Source organism: Manduca sexta, chromosome 17 (assembly GCF_014839805.1).
Source record: "Manduca sexta isolate Smith_Timp_Sample1 chromosome 17, JHU_Msex_v1.0, whole genome shotgun sequence".
NCBI lineage: Eukaryota > Metazoa > Arthropoda > Insecta > Lepidoptera > Sphingidae > Manduca > Manduca sexta.
The window spans coordinates 14,912,129-14,931,777 of NC_051131.1; the positions used below are offsets into that span (position 1 = coordinate 14,912,129).

The 19,649-nt window shown below is 39.0% G+C and overlaps 2 protein-coding genes across 2 annotated transcripts; both read left to right on the top strand.

Moving 5' to 3' along the window:
- Positions 1–1,127: 1,127 nt before the first annotated feature.
- Positions 1,128–19,630, top strand: LOC115450674 (selenoprotein M-like). The gene is made up of 2 exons (XM_030178743.1): positions 1,128–1,151; positions 19,246–19,630. The coding sequence occupies exons 1-2, from the start codon at positions 1,143–1,145 to the stop codon at positions 19,486–19,488; spliced, it is 252 nt and encodes an 83-aa protein (XP_030034603.1). The 5' UTR covers positions 1,128–1,142; the 3' UTR covers positions 19,489–19,630.
- On the top strand, positions 7,718–9,569 carry LOC115450673. The gene has a single exon (XM_030178742.2). It carries the CDS (start codon positions 7,750–7,752, stop codon positions 8,617–8,619), a length of 870 nt encoding a protein of 289 aa, XP_030034602.1. The 5' UTR covers positions 7,718–7,749; the 3' UTR covers positions 8,620–9,569.
- Positions 19,631–19,649: the final 19 nt, after the last annotated feature.

Sequence of the window (19,649 nt, forward strand, 5' to 3'; positions counted from 1 at the left end):
CATTTTATTTATAAGAATGTCTTATAGGAAATGTGAAATATGTGGTTCGAGATCGGAGCGTAAAGATGGCATAAAACGTTATTTTATGGCTAGATTTCCTCTAGATGAACTTCGGCAAGTTGGAATTTCTTTATTTAACAGATCTTTGTTTGGATTTATTTATTTATTTAAATAAGGTTCTCCAACAGTACACACATTTCTTGTTAATAACATAAAAGTAGTAAAGTCACATTCTGATGTGTGTACCAGTTATAGGAGTACACAACACTCACAAATTAGTACGCAATGTTGATATTTTACAAAAAGACAAATTAAAACTAAAATCTACCAACTAATAATTACTAAGCAAACATAACTAGGATATAGATCCTTTTATAAATTTGTACTTACTGCTAATTTATTATGTTTCGATTATTGAGGGTACGCAATGATAGTGGGATTAGTTTAAGTTTTGTTTGAGATGTTCTAATATTTTTTTCTTGTAAATGTTTTGTGAATCATGAAATATGTCTATATTAGGGTTGATTTTATTATTAGAGTTATATGAAATGCATATTCTGGATATGGGCGCTTGTGAACCTAGATTGGTTCTAGACGATGGGGGGCAAAATGTGTTTTTTTGTCGGATATCTAGGTATTTTAGACGGGACTGAAATGTTTATATTGGACAGTAACGAATTGCATTCAACCTCTGAGTTTACTATTTTGTATAAAAATAACAAGTCGTGGAAACTTCTGCGTTGACGAAGCGACATCATTTTAAAGAAAGACATACGTTGACTGTAAGGGCATCTGTTCAAGATTGTATTCCTCGAGAACTATAGGCGACATCTATTATTTGTCGCAGGAATAAGTATTGACGCACAGTACATGTTTTTATCGCGATTGGTGGATTGTTCCCCTCCCTTTTACTCCACGAACGTTGTAACACACTTGATTTGCATTCTTTTGTAACGACTAGGTTAATTTAAAATAGTAAATTCAAGTTCAAATATTCGAAGTTTATTCATTTATCCCACGAGCCAAAGTTCAAAATAAGTCTAAACCAGCATCAAGCCACAACAGCATCTGTGGGAGATATCGGGACTCGCAAAGGCTAAGAACCGTGTGAAAGAGCGTTGTATATTTTCAATTCTTTGAGAATGTATCGCGTAAGTAGGATTCCAAATCACACTGGCGTACTCTAATATACTATGAGCTAGTGCATTAAATAAGGCAACTTTAACGCGAACTTGACGAAATTTTTTTGTATTTCTTTTTATAAATCCTAATATTTTAGCCGATGTTTTAACTATTTTATTGATGTGGGATGTGAATTTAAGTTTGTCGTCAATAATAACGCCTAAATCTCGAATTTCCTTAACTTCCTGTAACGAGTAATCATTAATAGTATATGTTGATAGTATTGGTTTGTTTTTTCTGGTAAATTTTATATGATGGCATTTATTGACATTGAGAGACATATTATTGACATTGCACCACTTCACGATGTTGTTCATGTCGTCTTGTAGTAACTTTGTGTCATTTTCCGTTGCAATAGTTCTATATAATTGTAAGTCGTCTGCGAACAAAAAGAATTTACTGTTGACTATGTTATCAGTTATGTCATTTATGAATAGGGAAAACAAAACTGGCCCAAGATGTGAGCCTTGCGGTACGCCAGATATAGTTTGGTATGACCTTGACACATATCCCTTTACTGCAACCATTTGCAACCTATTTTCAAGATATGATCGAAACCATTGTAAAAGTGGACCATGTATTCCCTGTGCCTCCAACTTGTGCAGTAGAATTTTGTGATTAACCCTGTCGAAGGCGCTACTAAAATCAGTGTAAATTGCATCTACCTGATGACCTTTATCTATTTCTGAGGATATATCAGAAACATAACAAGTTAAGTTTGTTGCCGTAAACCGACGACTTTTAAATCCGTGTTGAAAATCCGAGAAAATCGAGCTGAAGTATTGTGTCATAATTGGACATACTAGTGATTCAAAAACTTTTGAAAAGCAGGATAAAATGGAGATGGGGCGATAATTTAGAACACGGCTGTGATCGATCACCTTTTTTATGAATCGGTATAACTTTGGCGATTTTCCATTCATTTGCAAATTCTCCAGTGCAAAGTGAACAATTTAATATAATACTTAATGGTAAAGCTAGACCCCGTGCACAACGTTGTATGAGAATTGGTGGTACTTGATCTGGACCCGCTCCTTTTGTAATATTAAGACGCTTTAAGTTTTTGAGCACATCGTACTCAGAAAAATATATCCTGCTTAAGGATTTTGATGTTAAGTTGGATGAAAGAACTTTATTGTTTAAGTGTTCTGCAGGCGAACTTGGTTTTACATCAGAGCTAGAGAAGACGGATGAAAAGTGATCGGCAAAAAGATTTGCGATATCTGGGCCGCTGCTTACACTAAAATCGGATATATTTTTTTTTTATTTATTTATTTTATTTAATGTACATTAAAATAGTGGTACAAATTTGAAATAGTCCCTGACTCCCAAACTAGCGTAGCTGTATATCAGGAGTCAGTTACTTCCCATTATGAGGTTGAATTTACTAAGTTTAATGACAATAGAAAGAAAATCTAAAAATATAGGTACTAATAACACATTACAGCATTATCTGCGTGAAAGTGTGTGTGTGTGTGTGTGTGTGTGTGCGTGTGCGTGTGCGTGTGCGTGTGCGTGTGCGTGTGCGTGTGCGTTGCGTGTGCGTGTGCGTGTGCGTGTGCGTGTGCGTGTGCGTGTGCGTGTGCGTGTGCGTGTGCGTTGCGTGTGCGTGTGCGTGTGCGTGTGCGTGTGCGTGTGCGTGTGCGTGTGCGTGTGCGTGTGCGTGTGCGTGTGCGTGTGCGTGTGCGTGTGCGTGTGCGTGTGCGTGTGCGTGTGCGTGTGCGTGTGCGTGTGTGTGTGTGTGTGTGTGTGTGTGTGTGTGTGTGTGTGTCTGTGTGTGTCTGAGTGCGCATGGGTGTATGTGGATGAGTGTGTGTATGTGCGTGTGTGCTATTTTATTATGGCGTCTACATCATCATAATTTAAATCTAATAACCACTCCTGAATTTTGGATTTTAGTTGTTGTATTTTGTATTGTTTTATCTTACTCTTTCTATTTAATTTATTATATAGTGTTGGTGCTAAAAAGAATATTGTCTTTTAGCAAAGGCGCTTCTAGGACGCGGGACTGGACAATAATCTATTCTTTTATTTAAAACGGGTAAAAAAGGAACTGTTACTTTGTGGTACCTTGTAATACAGTTGTAAATATACATTTTTCTTACACTAAGTACTTTAGTTTCTTTATAAACATCTATAGTTGGATATCTAAAAGATAGGAACAAACCAACTTTTAATAGAGCACGTTGAGCTCGTTCAAGTACAAGTAAATGGGTTTTGGCGGCACCTCCCCACGCACAGATACAGTAGTTAATGATGGATTCGCATAGCGCCCTGTACGTGTTGATAACTAAGTTTTGGTCTGCTACATGGCGCAACGTTTTGAATACATAAATTAACTTCCGAATTCTTTTGATTACACTCATTATATGCTCACTCCATTGTAATTTATCATCAATTAACACCCCTAGATATTTAATTACATGAACTCTCATGAGCTTAGTGCAAAGACAAGACTTATGGGCGTTTTCATATTCTAAGTTACATGGGTAAGCATGTGCATATATATTAAATTCGTTGCTGGGGAGAGAGGAATACGTCTGTCCAAAGCATATGTATTTAGTTTTTAATTCATTCAATGTAAGAAGGCTGTTTTCTAGCCATTGTGATACTTTACATAGCCCTTGTTCAGCAGTGATCTTTAGTTTGTCCCAGGACTCAGAGTAGAATAATAACACTGTATCGTCAGCGTTCATTATAATTTTGCCATTATGCAAAACCATCTTATACAATTCGTTAATGTAACAAATAAATAGCGTTGGCCCGAGTGTGCTCCCTTGTGGGACACCGTAAGAACAAGTAAATTCATCACTTACATGTTTAATAACCCGAACACACTGTACTCTATTTGTCAAATAGCTTTCAAACCAATATTAGGCAGTGCCTCTTATTCCTAAATTGTATAATCGTTTCAGCAGAATGGGTAGGGACACAGTGTCGAAAACTTTTTGTAGATCAATAAAGACTCCTAGAGTCTTATATCCTTTATCAATGTATTCGGTAATCGTAGATGTAAGGTCGAGAACAGAATCCTCCGTAGAGCGTTTATTACGAAATCCGTATTGTTGGGTGGATAAAAGATTGTGTCACTAGTCTTATATTAATTGTCTTTTCCAAGATTTTAGAGATAGTACCTAGTAGCGAAACTGGCCGATAATTACTGGGAAGGTGTTTGTCTCCATCTTTGTATATGGGTGTAACTATGGCCTTTTTAAATATATCAGGAAATATACCAGAAGTGATGCTCAGATTACACAGATGAGGAATCGGTTCAGCGAGCAGATGTCGGTGTAATTTTATAATATTATTAGGTATTTTATCATAGCCGGGAGCACTTTTTATTTTGAGGGATGAAATTATCTTGTCGACTTCATTTGTAGCTACTGGTGTGAAAAAGATAGAGTTTAGTGGTCCTGTGTAAGATTGTGCTTTTTTAGCAAGTGAAGTGTCCGTTTCCTTTAAATTGCCTAATGTTCTATTAGCTAGTGTCCGCCCAATTGAAGTAAAATATATATTTACCGTATTTAAAAATGTAGTTTCTGTAACCCCTATGTTAATTATAAATGTAATATTTAGGTATTAAACGTGGCGTGCCGTTTGCTGGAGGGTTGTGTCGGCGCCTGGGGCGAGCGCAGGGTGAGGGGGTAGAAGGCCCGCCCGCGGGTCGGCAGTCTGCGCCGCGCCGCAAGCGCCTATGCAAGCCTCTCGGTCGCGGTTAAAAAAAATTCTTGTCATTTAATTCATCACCAACATTCTTTGGTCATTCGGCCGGATCATCTACTTATTCGAGGTAGATATTGAATGTTCCACACACCACCGCAAACTTCGAAGATGGTGAACACTCGCAGCACCTGTAAAAAAAAAGAGGGATTTAGCGTTAAACCAGAAGAACCTGAAAAACCGGATTGCAACGAGAAAATATTACCTAAGTCTACGAAGAAATCGAGTTCGAATGTACAACTACCTTCAACATTTGAAAATAAATCACTCTCGAAATGTCGATCGAAATCTGCGTCATCATCGCTGGCAAGAAGGAAAAAGTTAGAATTAGCGGCAGCCGAGGCTAAGGCAAGAATAGAGATGGATTTGATAGATAAGCGTTTAGCGGCAGACTTAGCAGAACTGGAGGATAGTTACAGTTCACAATCGGAAGGACATGAAGTTGACACACACGTCGAAGTGGAAAAGTGGCTAGAGCGCAGTCACCAAGGACTGGAAACTCAGGCTCCCGATCAGCATGGTACGATATCGGGTAACCTGGAACGGCCGCCGCCGCCGCCTAACGCATGCGCCGTCGGCACTGATAATGGAACAGTTCAAATGTTGGCTTGCGCACTGAAGGATCTTGCTGCTGGTACCACAGCCAATGGAATGAACGCGAAAATGCTGAGCCGCTTATGTACACCCAGAGACTTACCTGCCTTCTCGGGTGACCCAATGGAATGGTTACAGTTCAAACGGGCGTACGAAGAATCTAGCAAAGTGTGTAACTTCAGCGATCAGGAAAATCTATGGAGATTAAGCAAATGCCTGCATGGAGCAGCAAAGGAAGCAGTCACAGCGCTGCTGATTAGCGCTACGACTCCAGACCTTGTGTTATCTACTCTGGAGCTGCAATTTGGTAACCCAGACATCATTATGTCACGGATTATGCTGGACATAAAAAAGCTTCAAGCAATGTCACAAGAATATCACAAGGACATAGTTACATTTTCTGTAAAAATAAAAAATTATGTTGCTGCAGTGCTGGCTATTGGTCAAGATGAGTACTTGAAAGGAACCAGTATTATGGCTGCAATTCTATCCAAATTACCTACAGTATTAATCTCAAAATGGGCAGACTACAGCTATAAACTCATTAACGAAAATAAGAAGCCGAAACTAATATTATTATCTGAGTTTTTGAACGAGGAGGCCGTGAAGATATCAAAAACTTCAGTAAACATTGCGAATTATAATCCGAGCGATTATAAACGCAAACAAATTGATAGAACGCATACTGTGTTAGCGCAGAACAATACCGTTGAAGATAAGTGTCGTTTTTGCCATACGTCTATTCACAAGTTGGTTGACTGTAAGAAATTTAAAAAAGCGTTACGGAAAGTCAGATGGCAGTTTGTGAAACGTAGCGGATTGTGTTATAAATGCCTAGTTTCACGGCACAAGCGAGAATCCTGCTCCGCACCTGTGTGCGATGTAAATAATTGTGGACAGTCACATCATATGTTATTGCATTACGAAAACACGCATAATGAGTGCAGCCCCATGCATAATGCCGACCCTAACCAACAAGTGGATTTGTTGCCATCGCGTAGTGAAACTATAACGCATATTCTTATGAACAACAACAAAGTGTTGCTAAAAACAGTTCCTGTATGTGTTCACGGACTTAATGGTGTAGTGAATACGGTGGCGTTATTAGACGATGGATCGACCGTATCAATAATAAGTGATAGACTTTTAAAAACATTGGGTGTACGTGGTTATAAACAAACAATGCGCGTACGGGGCGCCTGGAACGGTAGCGAATTAGAGTGCAATAGCGAAATAGTGAATCTTAATGTGTCAAACAAGGACGGCATGTTATTCACGTTGCAAGCGCGTAGTGCCGGTGGACTTAATTTACCTACGCAATTTGTATCATTAAATGAACTGATGTACAGTGAACCTATAAAAAATATAAGACATTTATTGTGTGATGGACAATGTAAACCTGAAATATTAATCGGTCAGGACAACTATCATTTATTAGTGCCTCTTGAAATTACGTATAACAAACCCGCCGGCCCGTATGTGACTCGCACGCCTTTGGGCTGGTGTGTACATGGGCGCATATCTCCTGCGATCGAGAATAAGTCGCATCACACAATCCTAAACATGACGGATCAGAACGGTGACGAAAAACAGTTGGAAATCAGCCGCATTTTGCTTCGGTTACAAGAAGAAGTACGCCGCTCATTTACTATTGATGCAATGGGCATCACGCCGACGTCGTCCAGCCCCCGGCAGAATTCTGAAAATATTAAAGCAATAGATCACTTGGAACGTACCTCTTTCTTGAAGGATGGGCGTTGGTACGTTGGCTTGCCGTGGAAGGACATCACCTGCAAAATGCCCGAGTCCTACAACAATGCCTACAACAGATTAACAGGTGTTCTGAAAAAGTGTAAGGCCAACAAAAATTACGCAGCGAGATACAGTGAGAGAATTGATCACCTGTTGAGAAATAATTATGCTCACGAAATAAAAGATAATAAGGTAACATCGAACATTTGGTACCTTCCACACTTTGGCGTAGACAATCCAAATAAGAAAAAGCTCCGGTTAGTATTTGACGCCGCCGCCAAAAGTAATGGATGCTCACTTAACGACTACCTGATAACGGGACCCGACCTACTTATATCATTGTATGGTATTATGATGAGATTCCGAGAAAATAAAGTAGCCGTCACCGGAGATATACGTGACATGTTCTAACAAATTAAAATCATACCCGAAGATCAAAATGTCTTACGTTTTTTATGGAAAAAAGTCGAGAGCAAAAATGATGAAATCAAAACGTATGCGATGTCATCTTTGATATTCGGAGCAAACTGTTCACCGTTTATTGCTCAATTTATTAAAAATAAAAATGCAAAACGGTATGAATCATCGAAACCAGAGGCGGTAAACGCAATATACAAACAATTCTATATGGATGATTACATTGATAGTTTCGAAGACGCTGCCCCGGCTATACAATTAATACAAGAAATATCCTATATACACAGACACGGAGGTTTCGACATAACTAACTGGATGAGCAACAGTGAAGAGGTGTTAAATAGTTTGCCTAAAGAAACCTTGTGCCCGAGTGCCGTAAAATTTAAAATCGGACAAGACGGAGGCGAACGAACACTGGGATTAATATGGTACCCTAACGAAGACGAGTTAGGATTTGACGTGTCTTTCAAACGAATTCCTGAAAATATAGTTGACGGTCTTAAACGTCCTACAAAGAGAGAGGTGTTACAATTGGTTATGTCGATATTCGATGTGTATGGGTTCTTATCTCCATTTACCATAAAGGTTAAAATATTACTACAAAAATTGTGGAAATCAAACATAGACTGGGACGATGAAATACCGGATGCATTCTGTACGAAATGGTTTAACTGGATAAAATTATTAAAGTGTTTACATAACGTAAGAATACCTCGCTGTTACCATGCGAGTATTCGAGAGAGCGAGACGGCAAATGCACTTAATGCACCGAATAACAGCGAACCTACGCTACGCACCCCGCGCGCCATTGACAAGAGCGCTTCGCCTTCCGCGCGCGCCTCGCTTACGACTAGTTATACAGATTTACAGCTACATATATTTTGCGACGCATCTACGCAAGCGATGTGTGCCGCGGCATATTGGCGTTGGATTAATAATCGCGGAAAAATATAAATAGCATTCATTTCAAGTAAATGCAGAGTGGCGCCGGTTAAACAGATGTCTGTGCCCCGTCTAGAACTACAAGCCGCCCTTTTAGCAGCGAGGCTATCTGATACAATTATAAAGGAACACAAAACTGTACCGTCAGAAAAATATTTCTGGTGTGACTCGTCAACAGTTTTGCACTGGATCAGAAACCACGAGCGTGATTATAAACCATTCGTAGCCCACAGACTGGGAGAAATTGATGAGCTATCATTAACAAAGGAATGGCATTATGTACCTACTAAAATGAACGTCGCTGACATCGCTACCAGAGACACATGTGAGTTAAGTGTCCTACATAAGGAATGGTTATATGGCCCCGAGTTCCTCTATGATGCACAAAATTGTTGGCCCAAGGACATACCTGATGAAGTCTCAGATGATGTACTGGAACGTGTCTCCCTCGTGAGTGAAGTCATTTCACTCCCTGTGCCGAATCCTGAAAAGTTTTCTTCGTGGTTACGCCTATTGAAAACAACATGTATCGTATTGTCTTTCATAGATAAGTGTAAAAAACTTACGGGTGAAGTCAATGGCGACATGATGAGGAGGGCAGAGCGCCTATTGATCGTTTACTCGCAGAGTCAATCATTCGCCGACGACCTGAAGCACCTGAAAAATAAAAAGTCATTAGAACGTACAAGTAAATTACTTACCTTATCTCCCTTGATTGACGAGCACGGAGTTCTTCGGGTCGGCGGCCGCATCGACGCTGCACCTGCAATATCACCTGAAACAAAACATCCGGTTATATTAGATGGGCGTAATTATATAGCCAAGCTATTAGTGAGACACTACCACGTGAAAGCTGCCCATGGTAACCGGGAGAGTGTGGTAAATAATCTGAAACAAAAATATTGGATAATTAGAATGAGACCTACTGTAAAACAAGTAACAGCCGCATGTATGTTTTGCAAGATTAAAAATACTAAACCTCAACCACCCAGAATGGGCGATTTACCTGCGGCCAGAATGGCCCACCATCAGCGACCGTTTACATTTTGTGGCGTGGATTTATTCGGCCCCATGGACGTATCTGTTGGACGTCATAAAGAAAAGCGGTACGGAGTTTTATTTACATGCATGACCATCAGAGCAATACACATAGAAATTGTGACGAAACTTACCACAGACGTATTTATTATGGCACTGCGTCGTATGGCTGCTCGGCGGGGTTGGCCTCAGTACTTGTACTCGGACAACGGTACTAACCTAAGAGGTGCCGACAGTGAGTTGAAAAAATCTGTCATGGAGTTAGATGAAGGCGCGCTGAAAAGGGAGGCTTCAAACTACGGAACAACATGGACATTTTCACCCCCTGCGAGCCCACACTGGGGTGGGGCGTGGGAAAGACTTATACGAAGTGTAAAACAGGCGCTGAAAGTCGTACTGAAGGAACGAGCACCACGGGATGAAGTCCTAAGCACCCTGCTAACAGAGGTCGAACAAATTATTAATAGTCGACCTTTGACTCACGTGAGTGTTGAGCCAGGCAGCGATGAATCTCTGACTCCAAATCACTTCCTTCTTAACTCCTCTTCTAACTTACCCTGCATCGGAGTTTTTGACGACTCGGATACATATCTACGAAAACAGTGGCGCACATCTCAGAGGCTAGCCGACCTATTCTGGAAGCGTTGGGTAAGGGAGGTGCTACCAGACATGCGCCCGATAACGAAATGGCACATGGAAACAAGGCCCTTGCAAGTGGGTGACCTTGTACTGATAGTGGACCCTGATTCACCGCGAGGCATATGGCCGCGAGGTCGCATACAAAGGGTGATGCCCGGAAAGGATGGAAGAGTGCGAGTAGTGGAAGTCAAAACCAAGACCGGTGTATTGCGGAGACCAGCGACGCGTGTTGCGCTTATTACGATGGGTAATGAGTGCTGGGGTGGGGTGTGTTAATTATAAATGTAATATTTAGGTATTAAACGTGGCGTGCCGTTTGCCGGAGGGTTGTGTCGGCGCCTGGGGCGAGCGCAGGGTGAGGGGGTAGAAGGCCCGCCCGCGGGTCGGCAGTCTGCGCCGCGCCGCAAGCGCCTATGCAAGCCTCTCGGTCGCGGTTAAAAAAAGTTCTTGTCATTTAATTCATCACCAACACCCTATATTCAAAAGTTCCTCCCCTATCGTTCGTGACCCTTGGAGGTTGCACACCTCTCGAATGATATTCCACGTAGATTTTGGGTTGCCAATGCTAAGTTTTATTTTCTCGCGATAATAAAAGCGTTTTAAGGATTATATTAATCTATTACACGTATTTCTATACTGCACATAATAAAGTCGAAAATCCTGATCATTTATGTTTTTTCTTTGTTTTTTATGTAGTTTGTCTCGTTTACGAATACACTTAATAACACTTATAGTAATCCATAGCTTAATCGGTCTTTTCCTGTTCGCAGTTCTTTGGCATGTACTGTGAGTCAATATAATGTCTTGCATATTATAAATAAGAAAATTTGCCGCAGCATTCACATCGTCAAGACTGTAAAAATTGTCCCAGGCTATGTCCTTAATCGCTTCGCCTAATTTCTTTGTACAAATTTTTGTTTTATGGTTATTGTTATTAGTGTATTGTTAACTTACATCGGAAGTGTTTAAGAACATTATAATAGGACAATGATCAGTAAAAGGTTCTAGAACATAAGTAAAGGATTGGCAACAACTTTTGATCATAAAATGATCAATGCAACTTTCATGCCTTGTGGGTTTATTAATACCCGGTCTTAGGCCGTGTGCCGCCATAAGATTTAAGTAATCGGACCCATAGTTAGTTATCCGATCTGGTGAAATATCAATATTAAGATCTCCTGTTAGAATAATATGTTTAGTGTGCAGATCTCCAAGGACCTGGTCTAATGAGTCGATAAATGCCGTGGGGTTCCGAAAACAGGGGGGTCTATAGGTGCATACTATCGAATATATTTTATCAATGCAAAGCACTAAACAATTTCCATTGTCTATTTTCGGTTCCGTTACACGTACGCTCTTTAGTGCTGTCCTCACGTAAATGATTACTCCGTCGTTTTTATTAATTGTATTTTTAGTTTTGTAGGATCTATAATTGCAAATCTGAGGTATCACTGAGTTGTCACTGATCCAACACTCAGTAAGGACAATGACGTCTATAAGTTTCTCAAATTGAGAAACGAAAACTAGAAAGGGGTCAATGTTATGATTAACGCTGCGTATGTTAACACAGATGACAGACAACGCATTATCCGGACTCGCATTATTAGAGAGTTTACATTGAGCTGGATCTTTTATGTTTAAATATATAATCTCCCCAGATGAATCTATATCATTATTAATTTCATTTAGATCTAAAATATTGAATTAGAAAAATAGAAATTCAGTGGGCTAACATTAGTGTATACAAAATTTTTACTAATAGATAGTTGTTGTTGTGATGGAGAATTGCAGTTAATTATTAAAGTGAGCGGTAATTTTATTACTATATTAGCGAGATTGCGGATACTTTTTAACGGGTCATGTGTTTGAGTTATTTTATTTTTAGCACGTGTGTGTGTTGGAAGCTGTGGGTAATATGAGTGTATTATTGTGGAGTGTTGAGATTTAATTTTAAAGTATGTTGATAAGCATTTATATATATATTCAAAACTGAAAGTGTGATAATATGTGTAGTGTAACTTAAATAATTTACCATAACATAGTAACACTGTAAAAGTTAAAGTAAAGAAAGTATAGTAATTAAAACTAAATGTAAGTATTAATCTTATTAAAAAATTACAAATATATGGTGATGGGTTGCTCAATAGTCAATCTGAAAATGCTAGTTTTTGCAGGTCTTCTTCATGTGTGATACGAATTGCCGGTTGATCATCTTTCTTTCGCAGGCAAACAACTCCATGATTTGTCCAACAGTACTTAAATGCATTAGTCTTTGCAAATTCACGTGTTATGGCGAACAGCCGTTTAGTTTTGGCCGTTAGTGCTTCAGAGATATATATGGGAAGAGCGGGTCCACTGAGATTTACCAACATCGTATTAAGCGTTCCATTATAGTCTTTTCTGAATTTTTTGCTTGTGTTAATAAAGTTTTCTTTTGTTATAGTTGTAGTAAACTCTACTATAATGGGTTTCGTTTCTGATGATTTCGTTTTTAGTCTAAAAACTTCTTTAATCTCAGAGGTTTGAATTGGGCTCTTGATAACCGTCCCCACACTTTTTATTATTTTTGTAAGATCTTCTTTAGTTTCACTTTTGGAATGTGGTATATTTCTTATCTCCACACTTGTTAAACGACTGTTGCGCTCTAAATTCTCGATTCTATCTTCTAAACTTTTTATATACTTACTTATGGTTGTTTTTTAGTTCCGTTTCATATTTGTCGGTTTTATTTTTCATTTCCTCGTACTTTTCCATTACAAATTCAATAGATTCCTTTAAGTGTTGGTGGTCAACTCTTATTGCTTTGATAGATTCTTGTAATGAATTTAATTTGGTATCTTGTCTCGATAATGAACTTGATATTTTTCTAATTTCATCCAAAATAGAACTGCCAGAATCGTCACGTTGTGCCTTTTTTGGTTTGTTTCGCATTGTGATGTTATGCGAATCATCAAAATCAGAGCGCTCCATTGTGTTATCATTTAATGAATCACCACGAGGCGTTGTACGATCTATAGGCATTTTTTAGCACCGAGGCGCCTGAGTTTATCCACTTTATTTGCGAAGTATGCAATACGGAAGATGTTTTGCGTAGGTCAAACTAATTTGGTCGGTATCGACGTTTACGAACTATTTTCGTGTCCGTCCAGTTACTGTAGAATCCTTTACCGGTTACAATGTGCGAAAAAGATAGTGTACCTTTGTTAGTTGATGCAGGAATGTGACAGATGGCTTTACGCCGCTTTCTTCACAGTTGAAAGCGTATAGCAGCACAATTACTTCTTTATGGATGTTACGCGCCTAGTACTTTTGATTGTTATTAAACTTTGAATTTATTAATTAATTTTGAATAATTCAAAAATAGTCACAGTGCACACGTCTACTCCACTTGGAGGGTCCGGGGGATATGTTTGAAAACATAGTGGAGGGAATGGCGTTGTAGTCTGAACGCTTATCGTTAACAAATTTCCAAATTTTTTTCGGATTTTTTACTAGATTAAGCTCTATTTTGATATGATATTCGTTAAGACATTTGTCATAATAATCTTTACAGCGCTGCCTATGGATATTATACTCAAGCTCATCACGAGGATTTTGATATTTTAAATAGCGTTTCCTAAGCTTTTCTTTTTCAGAAAGCATTCTTATTAAAAGCGGCGATAGCCTAGTTGGGTGTGGAACGGACTGCCAAGACGAATGTCCGCAGGTTCAAATCCCCAAGGGCACACACCTCTGACTTTTCTAAAAATCATGTTTGTATTCTTTGTGAATTTATCGTTCGCTTTAACGGTGAAGGAAAACATCGTGAGGAAACCTGCACATCTGAGAAGTTCTCTATAGGAATTTCGAAGGTGTGTGAAGTCTACCAATTCGCACTAGGCCAGCGTGGTGGACTGATTAGTCCAAGGGATTTGTCCAAGAGGGATTCCTCTCAATAGTAGAGGAGGCCCGTGCTCAGCAGTGGGCAAGTATATAATACAGGGCTGATATTATTATTATTATATTATTCTTATTAAATTTCTATTAAACCATGATGGGTATTTACGTGATTTGGGCTTACGTTTAGGAACTAGTTTTTTTATTATTTCTCTTAGCTTATCATAAAACATGGAAGTCATGTCATTTACATTCAAGGTTGCGGGTAACATATTCCGCCAGTCGATTAATCTTAATTCATCTAAAATTGAGGTGTAATCTGCTTTGTAGTAGTTGTAGTCGCTTCTTAGGGTTGGAATTAAACTTTTATGAGGAAGTGGAGAGAAGTTTAGTGTTAATGCAGGATGCTTCTGGTCTAGCTTAGTAATAACATCTAATGAATGATGTACAGTAGTGTTTGGTAAGGTAGTAAGTATCAAGTCTAGGAGCCTATTATCTTCATTAAATACATTATTTATTTGGTATAAGTTATTGAGAGAGATAAAATCTACCAGTGCGTACCCAAGTGCACAATTATAATTTGAAGGAACTAGTCCTATACTATTTCCTGTCACCGTCCAGTCTATAAAACAAAGATTAAAATCACCAATTATGACAACATTATCAACTTGATTTAGAACGTCATTGAATCTTGTAAGTATTTTTTTCAGAATCTCCAAGCCTACTGGTGGGGGGATATATACACAACGCAGAAAGCAATTTTCTGTATTTTATTTTTGCAGTTTAGTTGAACTGTTACCCACAAGTCCTCACAATCGGATTCCCAATAGTTAACGCGAGCCGATTTCATATTCTTAGACACCGCTATAAGAACCCCACCACCATCTTTCTTGGAGCTTCCAGTTTGGTCACGGTCTTTCCGGTACACGTTATAACGAGAGTCAAAAATTTCTCAGTCTGATATGCCTGAATTAAGCCACGTTTCTGTTAAAATAACTATATCATAATTAGATAAAAGGACATTTTTCAAAAATAATTGCGTTTTTGTCCGTAGACCACGTACGTTTTGGTAGTAGACTTTGTCTGTGTAGGGAATAACTAATATGACTAAGAATTACAGACAATTATCCTTATTAAGGAATACCTATCTATACTATTATATAAAGCTGAAGAGTTTGTTTGTTTGTTTGTTTGTTTGTTTGTTTGTTTGTTTGTTTGTTTGTTTGAACGCGCTAATCTCAGGAACTACCAGTTCAAATTGAAAAATTCTTTTTGCGTTGGATAGCCCTTTGTTCGTGGAGTGATATAGGCTATATATCATCACGCTATGACCAATAGGAGCGGAGCAGTAATGACTAATCTCAGGAACTACCGGTTCGAACTGAAAAAATCTTTTTGTGTTGAATAGCTCTTTATTAGTGTCGTGCTATAGGCTATATATCATCACGCTATGACCAATAGGAGCGGAGCAGTAATGACTAATCTCAGGAACTACCGGTTCGAACTGAAAAATTCTTTTGTGTTGGATAGCTCTTTATTAGTGTAGTGCTATAGGCTATATATCATCACGCTATGACCAATAGGAGCGGAGCAGTAATGGCTAATCTCAGGAACTACCGGTTCAAACTGAAAAAATATTTTTGTGTTGGATAGTTCTTTGTTCGTGGAGTACTATGGGGTATATATCATCACGCTATGACCAATAGGAGCGGAGCAGTAATGGCTAATCTCAGGAACTATCAGATCGAACTGAAAAAATATTTTTGTGTTGGATAGCACTTTGTTCCTGGAGTGCTATAGGCTATATATCATCACGCTATGACTAATAGGAGCGGAGCAGTAATGGCTAATCTCAGGAACTACCGTGTTTGAACTGAAAAAATCCTTTGTGTTGGATAGCCCTTTGTTCCTGGAGTGCTATAGGCTATATATCATCACGCTATGACCAATCGGAGCGGAGCAGTAATGAAACATGTTGCAAAAACGGGGAAAAATTATTAGTTTTGAGAGCTTCCGTTGCGTGCGCTGCGTAAACGGTTAAAGTTATGCAACAATGATGTATGACGGGATTATTCCTCTTAAAAAGTTCTAAAAAATATATTATAAAACAAAGTCCCCCGCTGCATTTGTCTGCCTGAACGTGTTAAACTCAAAAACTACCCAACGTATTAAGATGAAATTTGGTATGGAGACAGTTTGAGAGGCTCCCGGGAAACTACTACTTTTATAACGGAAAACTTTAGCCTGAAAAACTTTATAACGCGGGCGGAGCCGCGGGCAAAAGCTAGTAAGAAAATAATAATAAAATATATATAACAATAAATCTTATTTTAAGAACTTGAGGCTCTCTTCGTTTCGAATTAGTGTAGCTTGGCTGGTCTCATCTTTTCGCGCATAGATGCGACCGTTACGTACCCAAACAAACTTAAATTGCAACTCTTTAGCCCGTTGACGGGTAGCCGCATGCAAGGCTTTGTTGGTTGGAGTTAGGTGTTCAGACACGAAAACAGGAGCGCGCGTGCCACCAATTCCCAAATGGTATGTGTTTAGCTTATGTTGTGAATTCTTCTTGTTGTACTTAGAAACGGCCGCCAGTAAGGAGTCTCTAGTGCGAGGACTTCGCGTCTTGACGACTATAGACCGTGGCACGTTGTTATCCTTATTAATCTTGGCAATTCTAGTGACGTGTAATATGTCACCATCAACTAGAGGACACTCCACCGTCTTAGTTAGTTGCATAACCACGCTGACCAGATTTTCAGAGCGAGATTCTGGTATACCATTCAGCTCCACGTTATTTTCGCGCATGTGCTGCTCTGTCATGCTAAGCCTGCTAGATAAATTATTTACTGTTGCCTTGAGGAAATTGTTGTCCTCTTGTAGAGTCTTGATGATTGCGGTCTTTTCTTCATCCCGTTTCTTCAATGTCTCAAGTTGATCATTCTCAAAATGAAAGCGATTCATGAAAAATATTTATTTTCTCATTTATATTGTTAAGTTTATTTGAAATGGAGTCAAAACGAGAAAGCTCGTTCTTCAAAATCTGATAGAACCTCTCTTCGCTTAAGAATGTCGCGCTACCGCTGCTGAAAGTTCTATTCAGTCCATCTGCACAACATTGACCGTCATCATTGAGATGTTCGTTCTGTGATGAGATCTTTGACTGGTTTGATGTATTAGTTGATGGGTGTTTGTTTCTCAACGTAACGTTATTGGTAGGTGAGGATATTGAGTCTGAAATCGCATGGGATTTTGAGGTAGAATTCTTTGGCGACTTTTGTTTCAGTGTATTTTTTTCAGGACAGCCCTGTGCACATTTCCAAGTTTTACGTCTCTCAATCTCAGCTAAGTTGTAAAAACGTTTCGAAGAAATATTTAGGCATTCAATGTGGTATGAATGTGCGCACAGGCAACACGTAATAAATTCTTTGGTTTTAATGTGTTTGTTACATTTAATACAAATAATGACTTGAGGTGTCATTTTATAGCTGTATAATGATCAGTTTCTTAACACATTGAGTCACAATATTGTTTCACTTATTACAAACACTTTAATGTACACTGAGGGCCAAAATTAACCCTGTACACTATTTTTTATGAATCAAAACTGAGGAGGCAAAGTTTTGCGTGCGTGCGTACTACGTTCCGAATCCGAATCATATTTTCATTCATAAATCTTAATTTTTTCTCTAATAAATCAGTTGTTGAAAGTTTTGAATCACGGAAATAGTGTTGGGAAACAGAATATTTACATTGTCGATATTTTTACTTTCAGATGTAAAGAATGGGTAAAAATGGCAGGAAATGAGGATCTAGCATATTTTCCCATTGAAAAACTTCATCAATTAAAATTCGTTTGTGGAAAGCAAAATAATAATAACGATTTTAAGAAAAAAGGAACACAGCTGACTAAGTTACGTTTGACTGAATAAAAATGTTAATTGTAATCACTTCATTATTTTACCCCATACTAGATTGATCGTCGTGAAACCGCCAATGACAGCAGTACTGTCATAGGCGGTTTGGCGACGACAATAAAATATATTTTATTTTCATTCTGTTGGATATTCTGGATATGCAGATTATTGTCGATTTCGATATTCCTACTAACTGCACATCACTATTTCATTTTTAATCTTATGTTGGTAGCACTTTATGGTGCTCGTTATTGTCGTTATGTTGCCTACGCTAACCAATGACTAAATATAAAGAGGACAGGCCTCAAAAGTTAGCTATATGAACAAGTTATATTTATGGTAGGGAAATCGACGCAGAATTGTCAATATATACATATATATATATATATATATATATATATATAGTTATCTCTACTAGGCATTGTTAGATCCAGCGTTACGTATGATCAGTTTTAAGTTGATCCGCTTGAATTTGTTGATCCATGCTTGATTTGTTGATCCAATACCATATGTACAATCATTTAAAATAGTGACAGTGACCTTCAATCTGAATAGGTTATTTTATCACATCCGCCCACTAGGTACGCCCCCTATTAGGGCTCTCATCTCGAGAATACCTTCAAATTGGTCAGGTCGAGTACAGCTCCATATTGCATCTGAAAACGCCCACACAATGTTGTGTCTGTTGATTTAAAGCTAACCTATTACTGCCCCCCCCCGAGGCAATTCTTGTGCGCTTGGTCTCCACACCAGATGCACGCCCATGCACGGGGGCACATTTGCCGCGACCCTAGGCGCACAGCTCGTGCGTATGCCTCTTGGTTGCTAATTTCACATTGAGGTCTGTCTAAGGGTTCGTGAACATTTCCCTTCCCTTCCTTCCAACCATCCTAGTAACTCCTCTTCCTTCCCCTTCTCTTCCTTCCCTCCATCCCCTCCTTCTTCCTCCCGGGCCCTAAGACCGCTTCGCTGGAGGCTACCGAACCTCCAGTGATGACGGTAGGGCCCACCAACTCATCAGGGGCTGCCGTGGTTGCTAAGCCGGGGGATCGCCTTTACACCGTTAGCGGGGTACCCCCGGTAATAACCACGGCAGTTCCCCAAAAAAAAAAAAAAAAAACCTATTACTGCTTTGTCGTCAAATTCTAATAGAATGCCTATGTTTCAGAGCTGCAGAGGATGTTCATTAAACCGCTTGCCGCAAGTTAAACAATTTGTTATGGATGATGCTCCTAAATACGACAGGCTAGAGGTTAAATTCATCTCCGGGGCACCACCTGAGCTAGTGCTGCTTGGAGATGGAGATCGGGAGCTAGAGCGCCTGCCCCTCTCACAGCTTAACCGCGAGGAATGCAATGAACTGCTGCAGGAGAGGGGTTTCACAAAGAAACCTTCCAAATCTGATTTATAAGTACTTACTGTTAGTAACTACAATGTACATTCCTGTTACATTTAGCTCATAAGTATATTAGATATTATTTGTGAACAAAATACTTAATAACAATTTAATGTGTATAGTAATGGTGTGTATAATATAAAATGCTTCCTGACAATTGTTTTTCATTTATTATG

Excerpts from the sequence above, each read along its gene's own strand:
- LOC115450673 (XM_030178742.2), top strand. The coding sequence starts at position 7,750 with ATGTCATCTTTGATATTCGGAGCAAACTGTTCACCGTTTATTGCTCAA.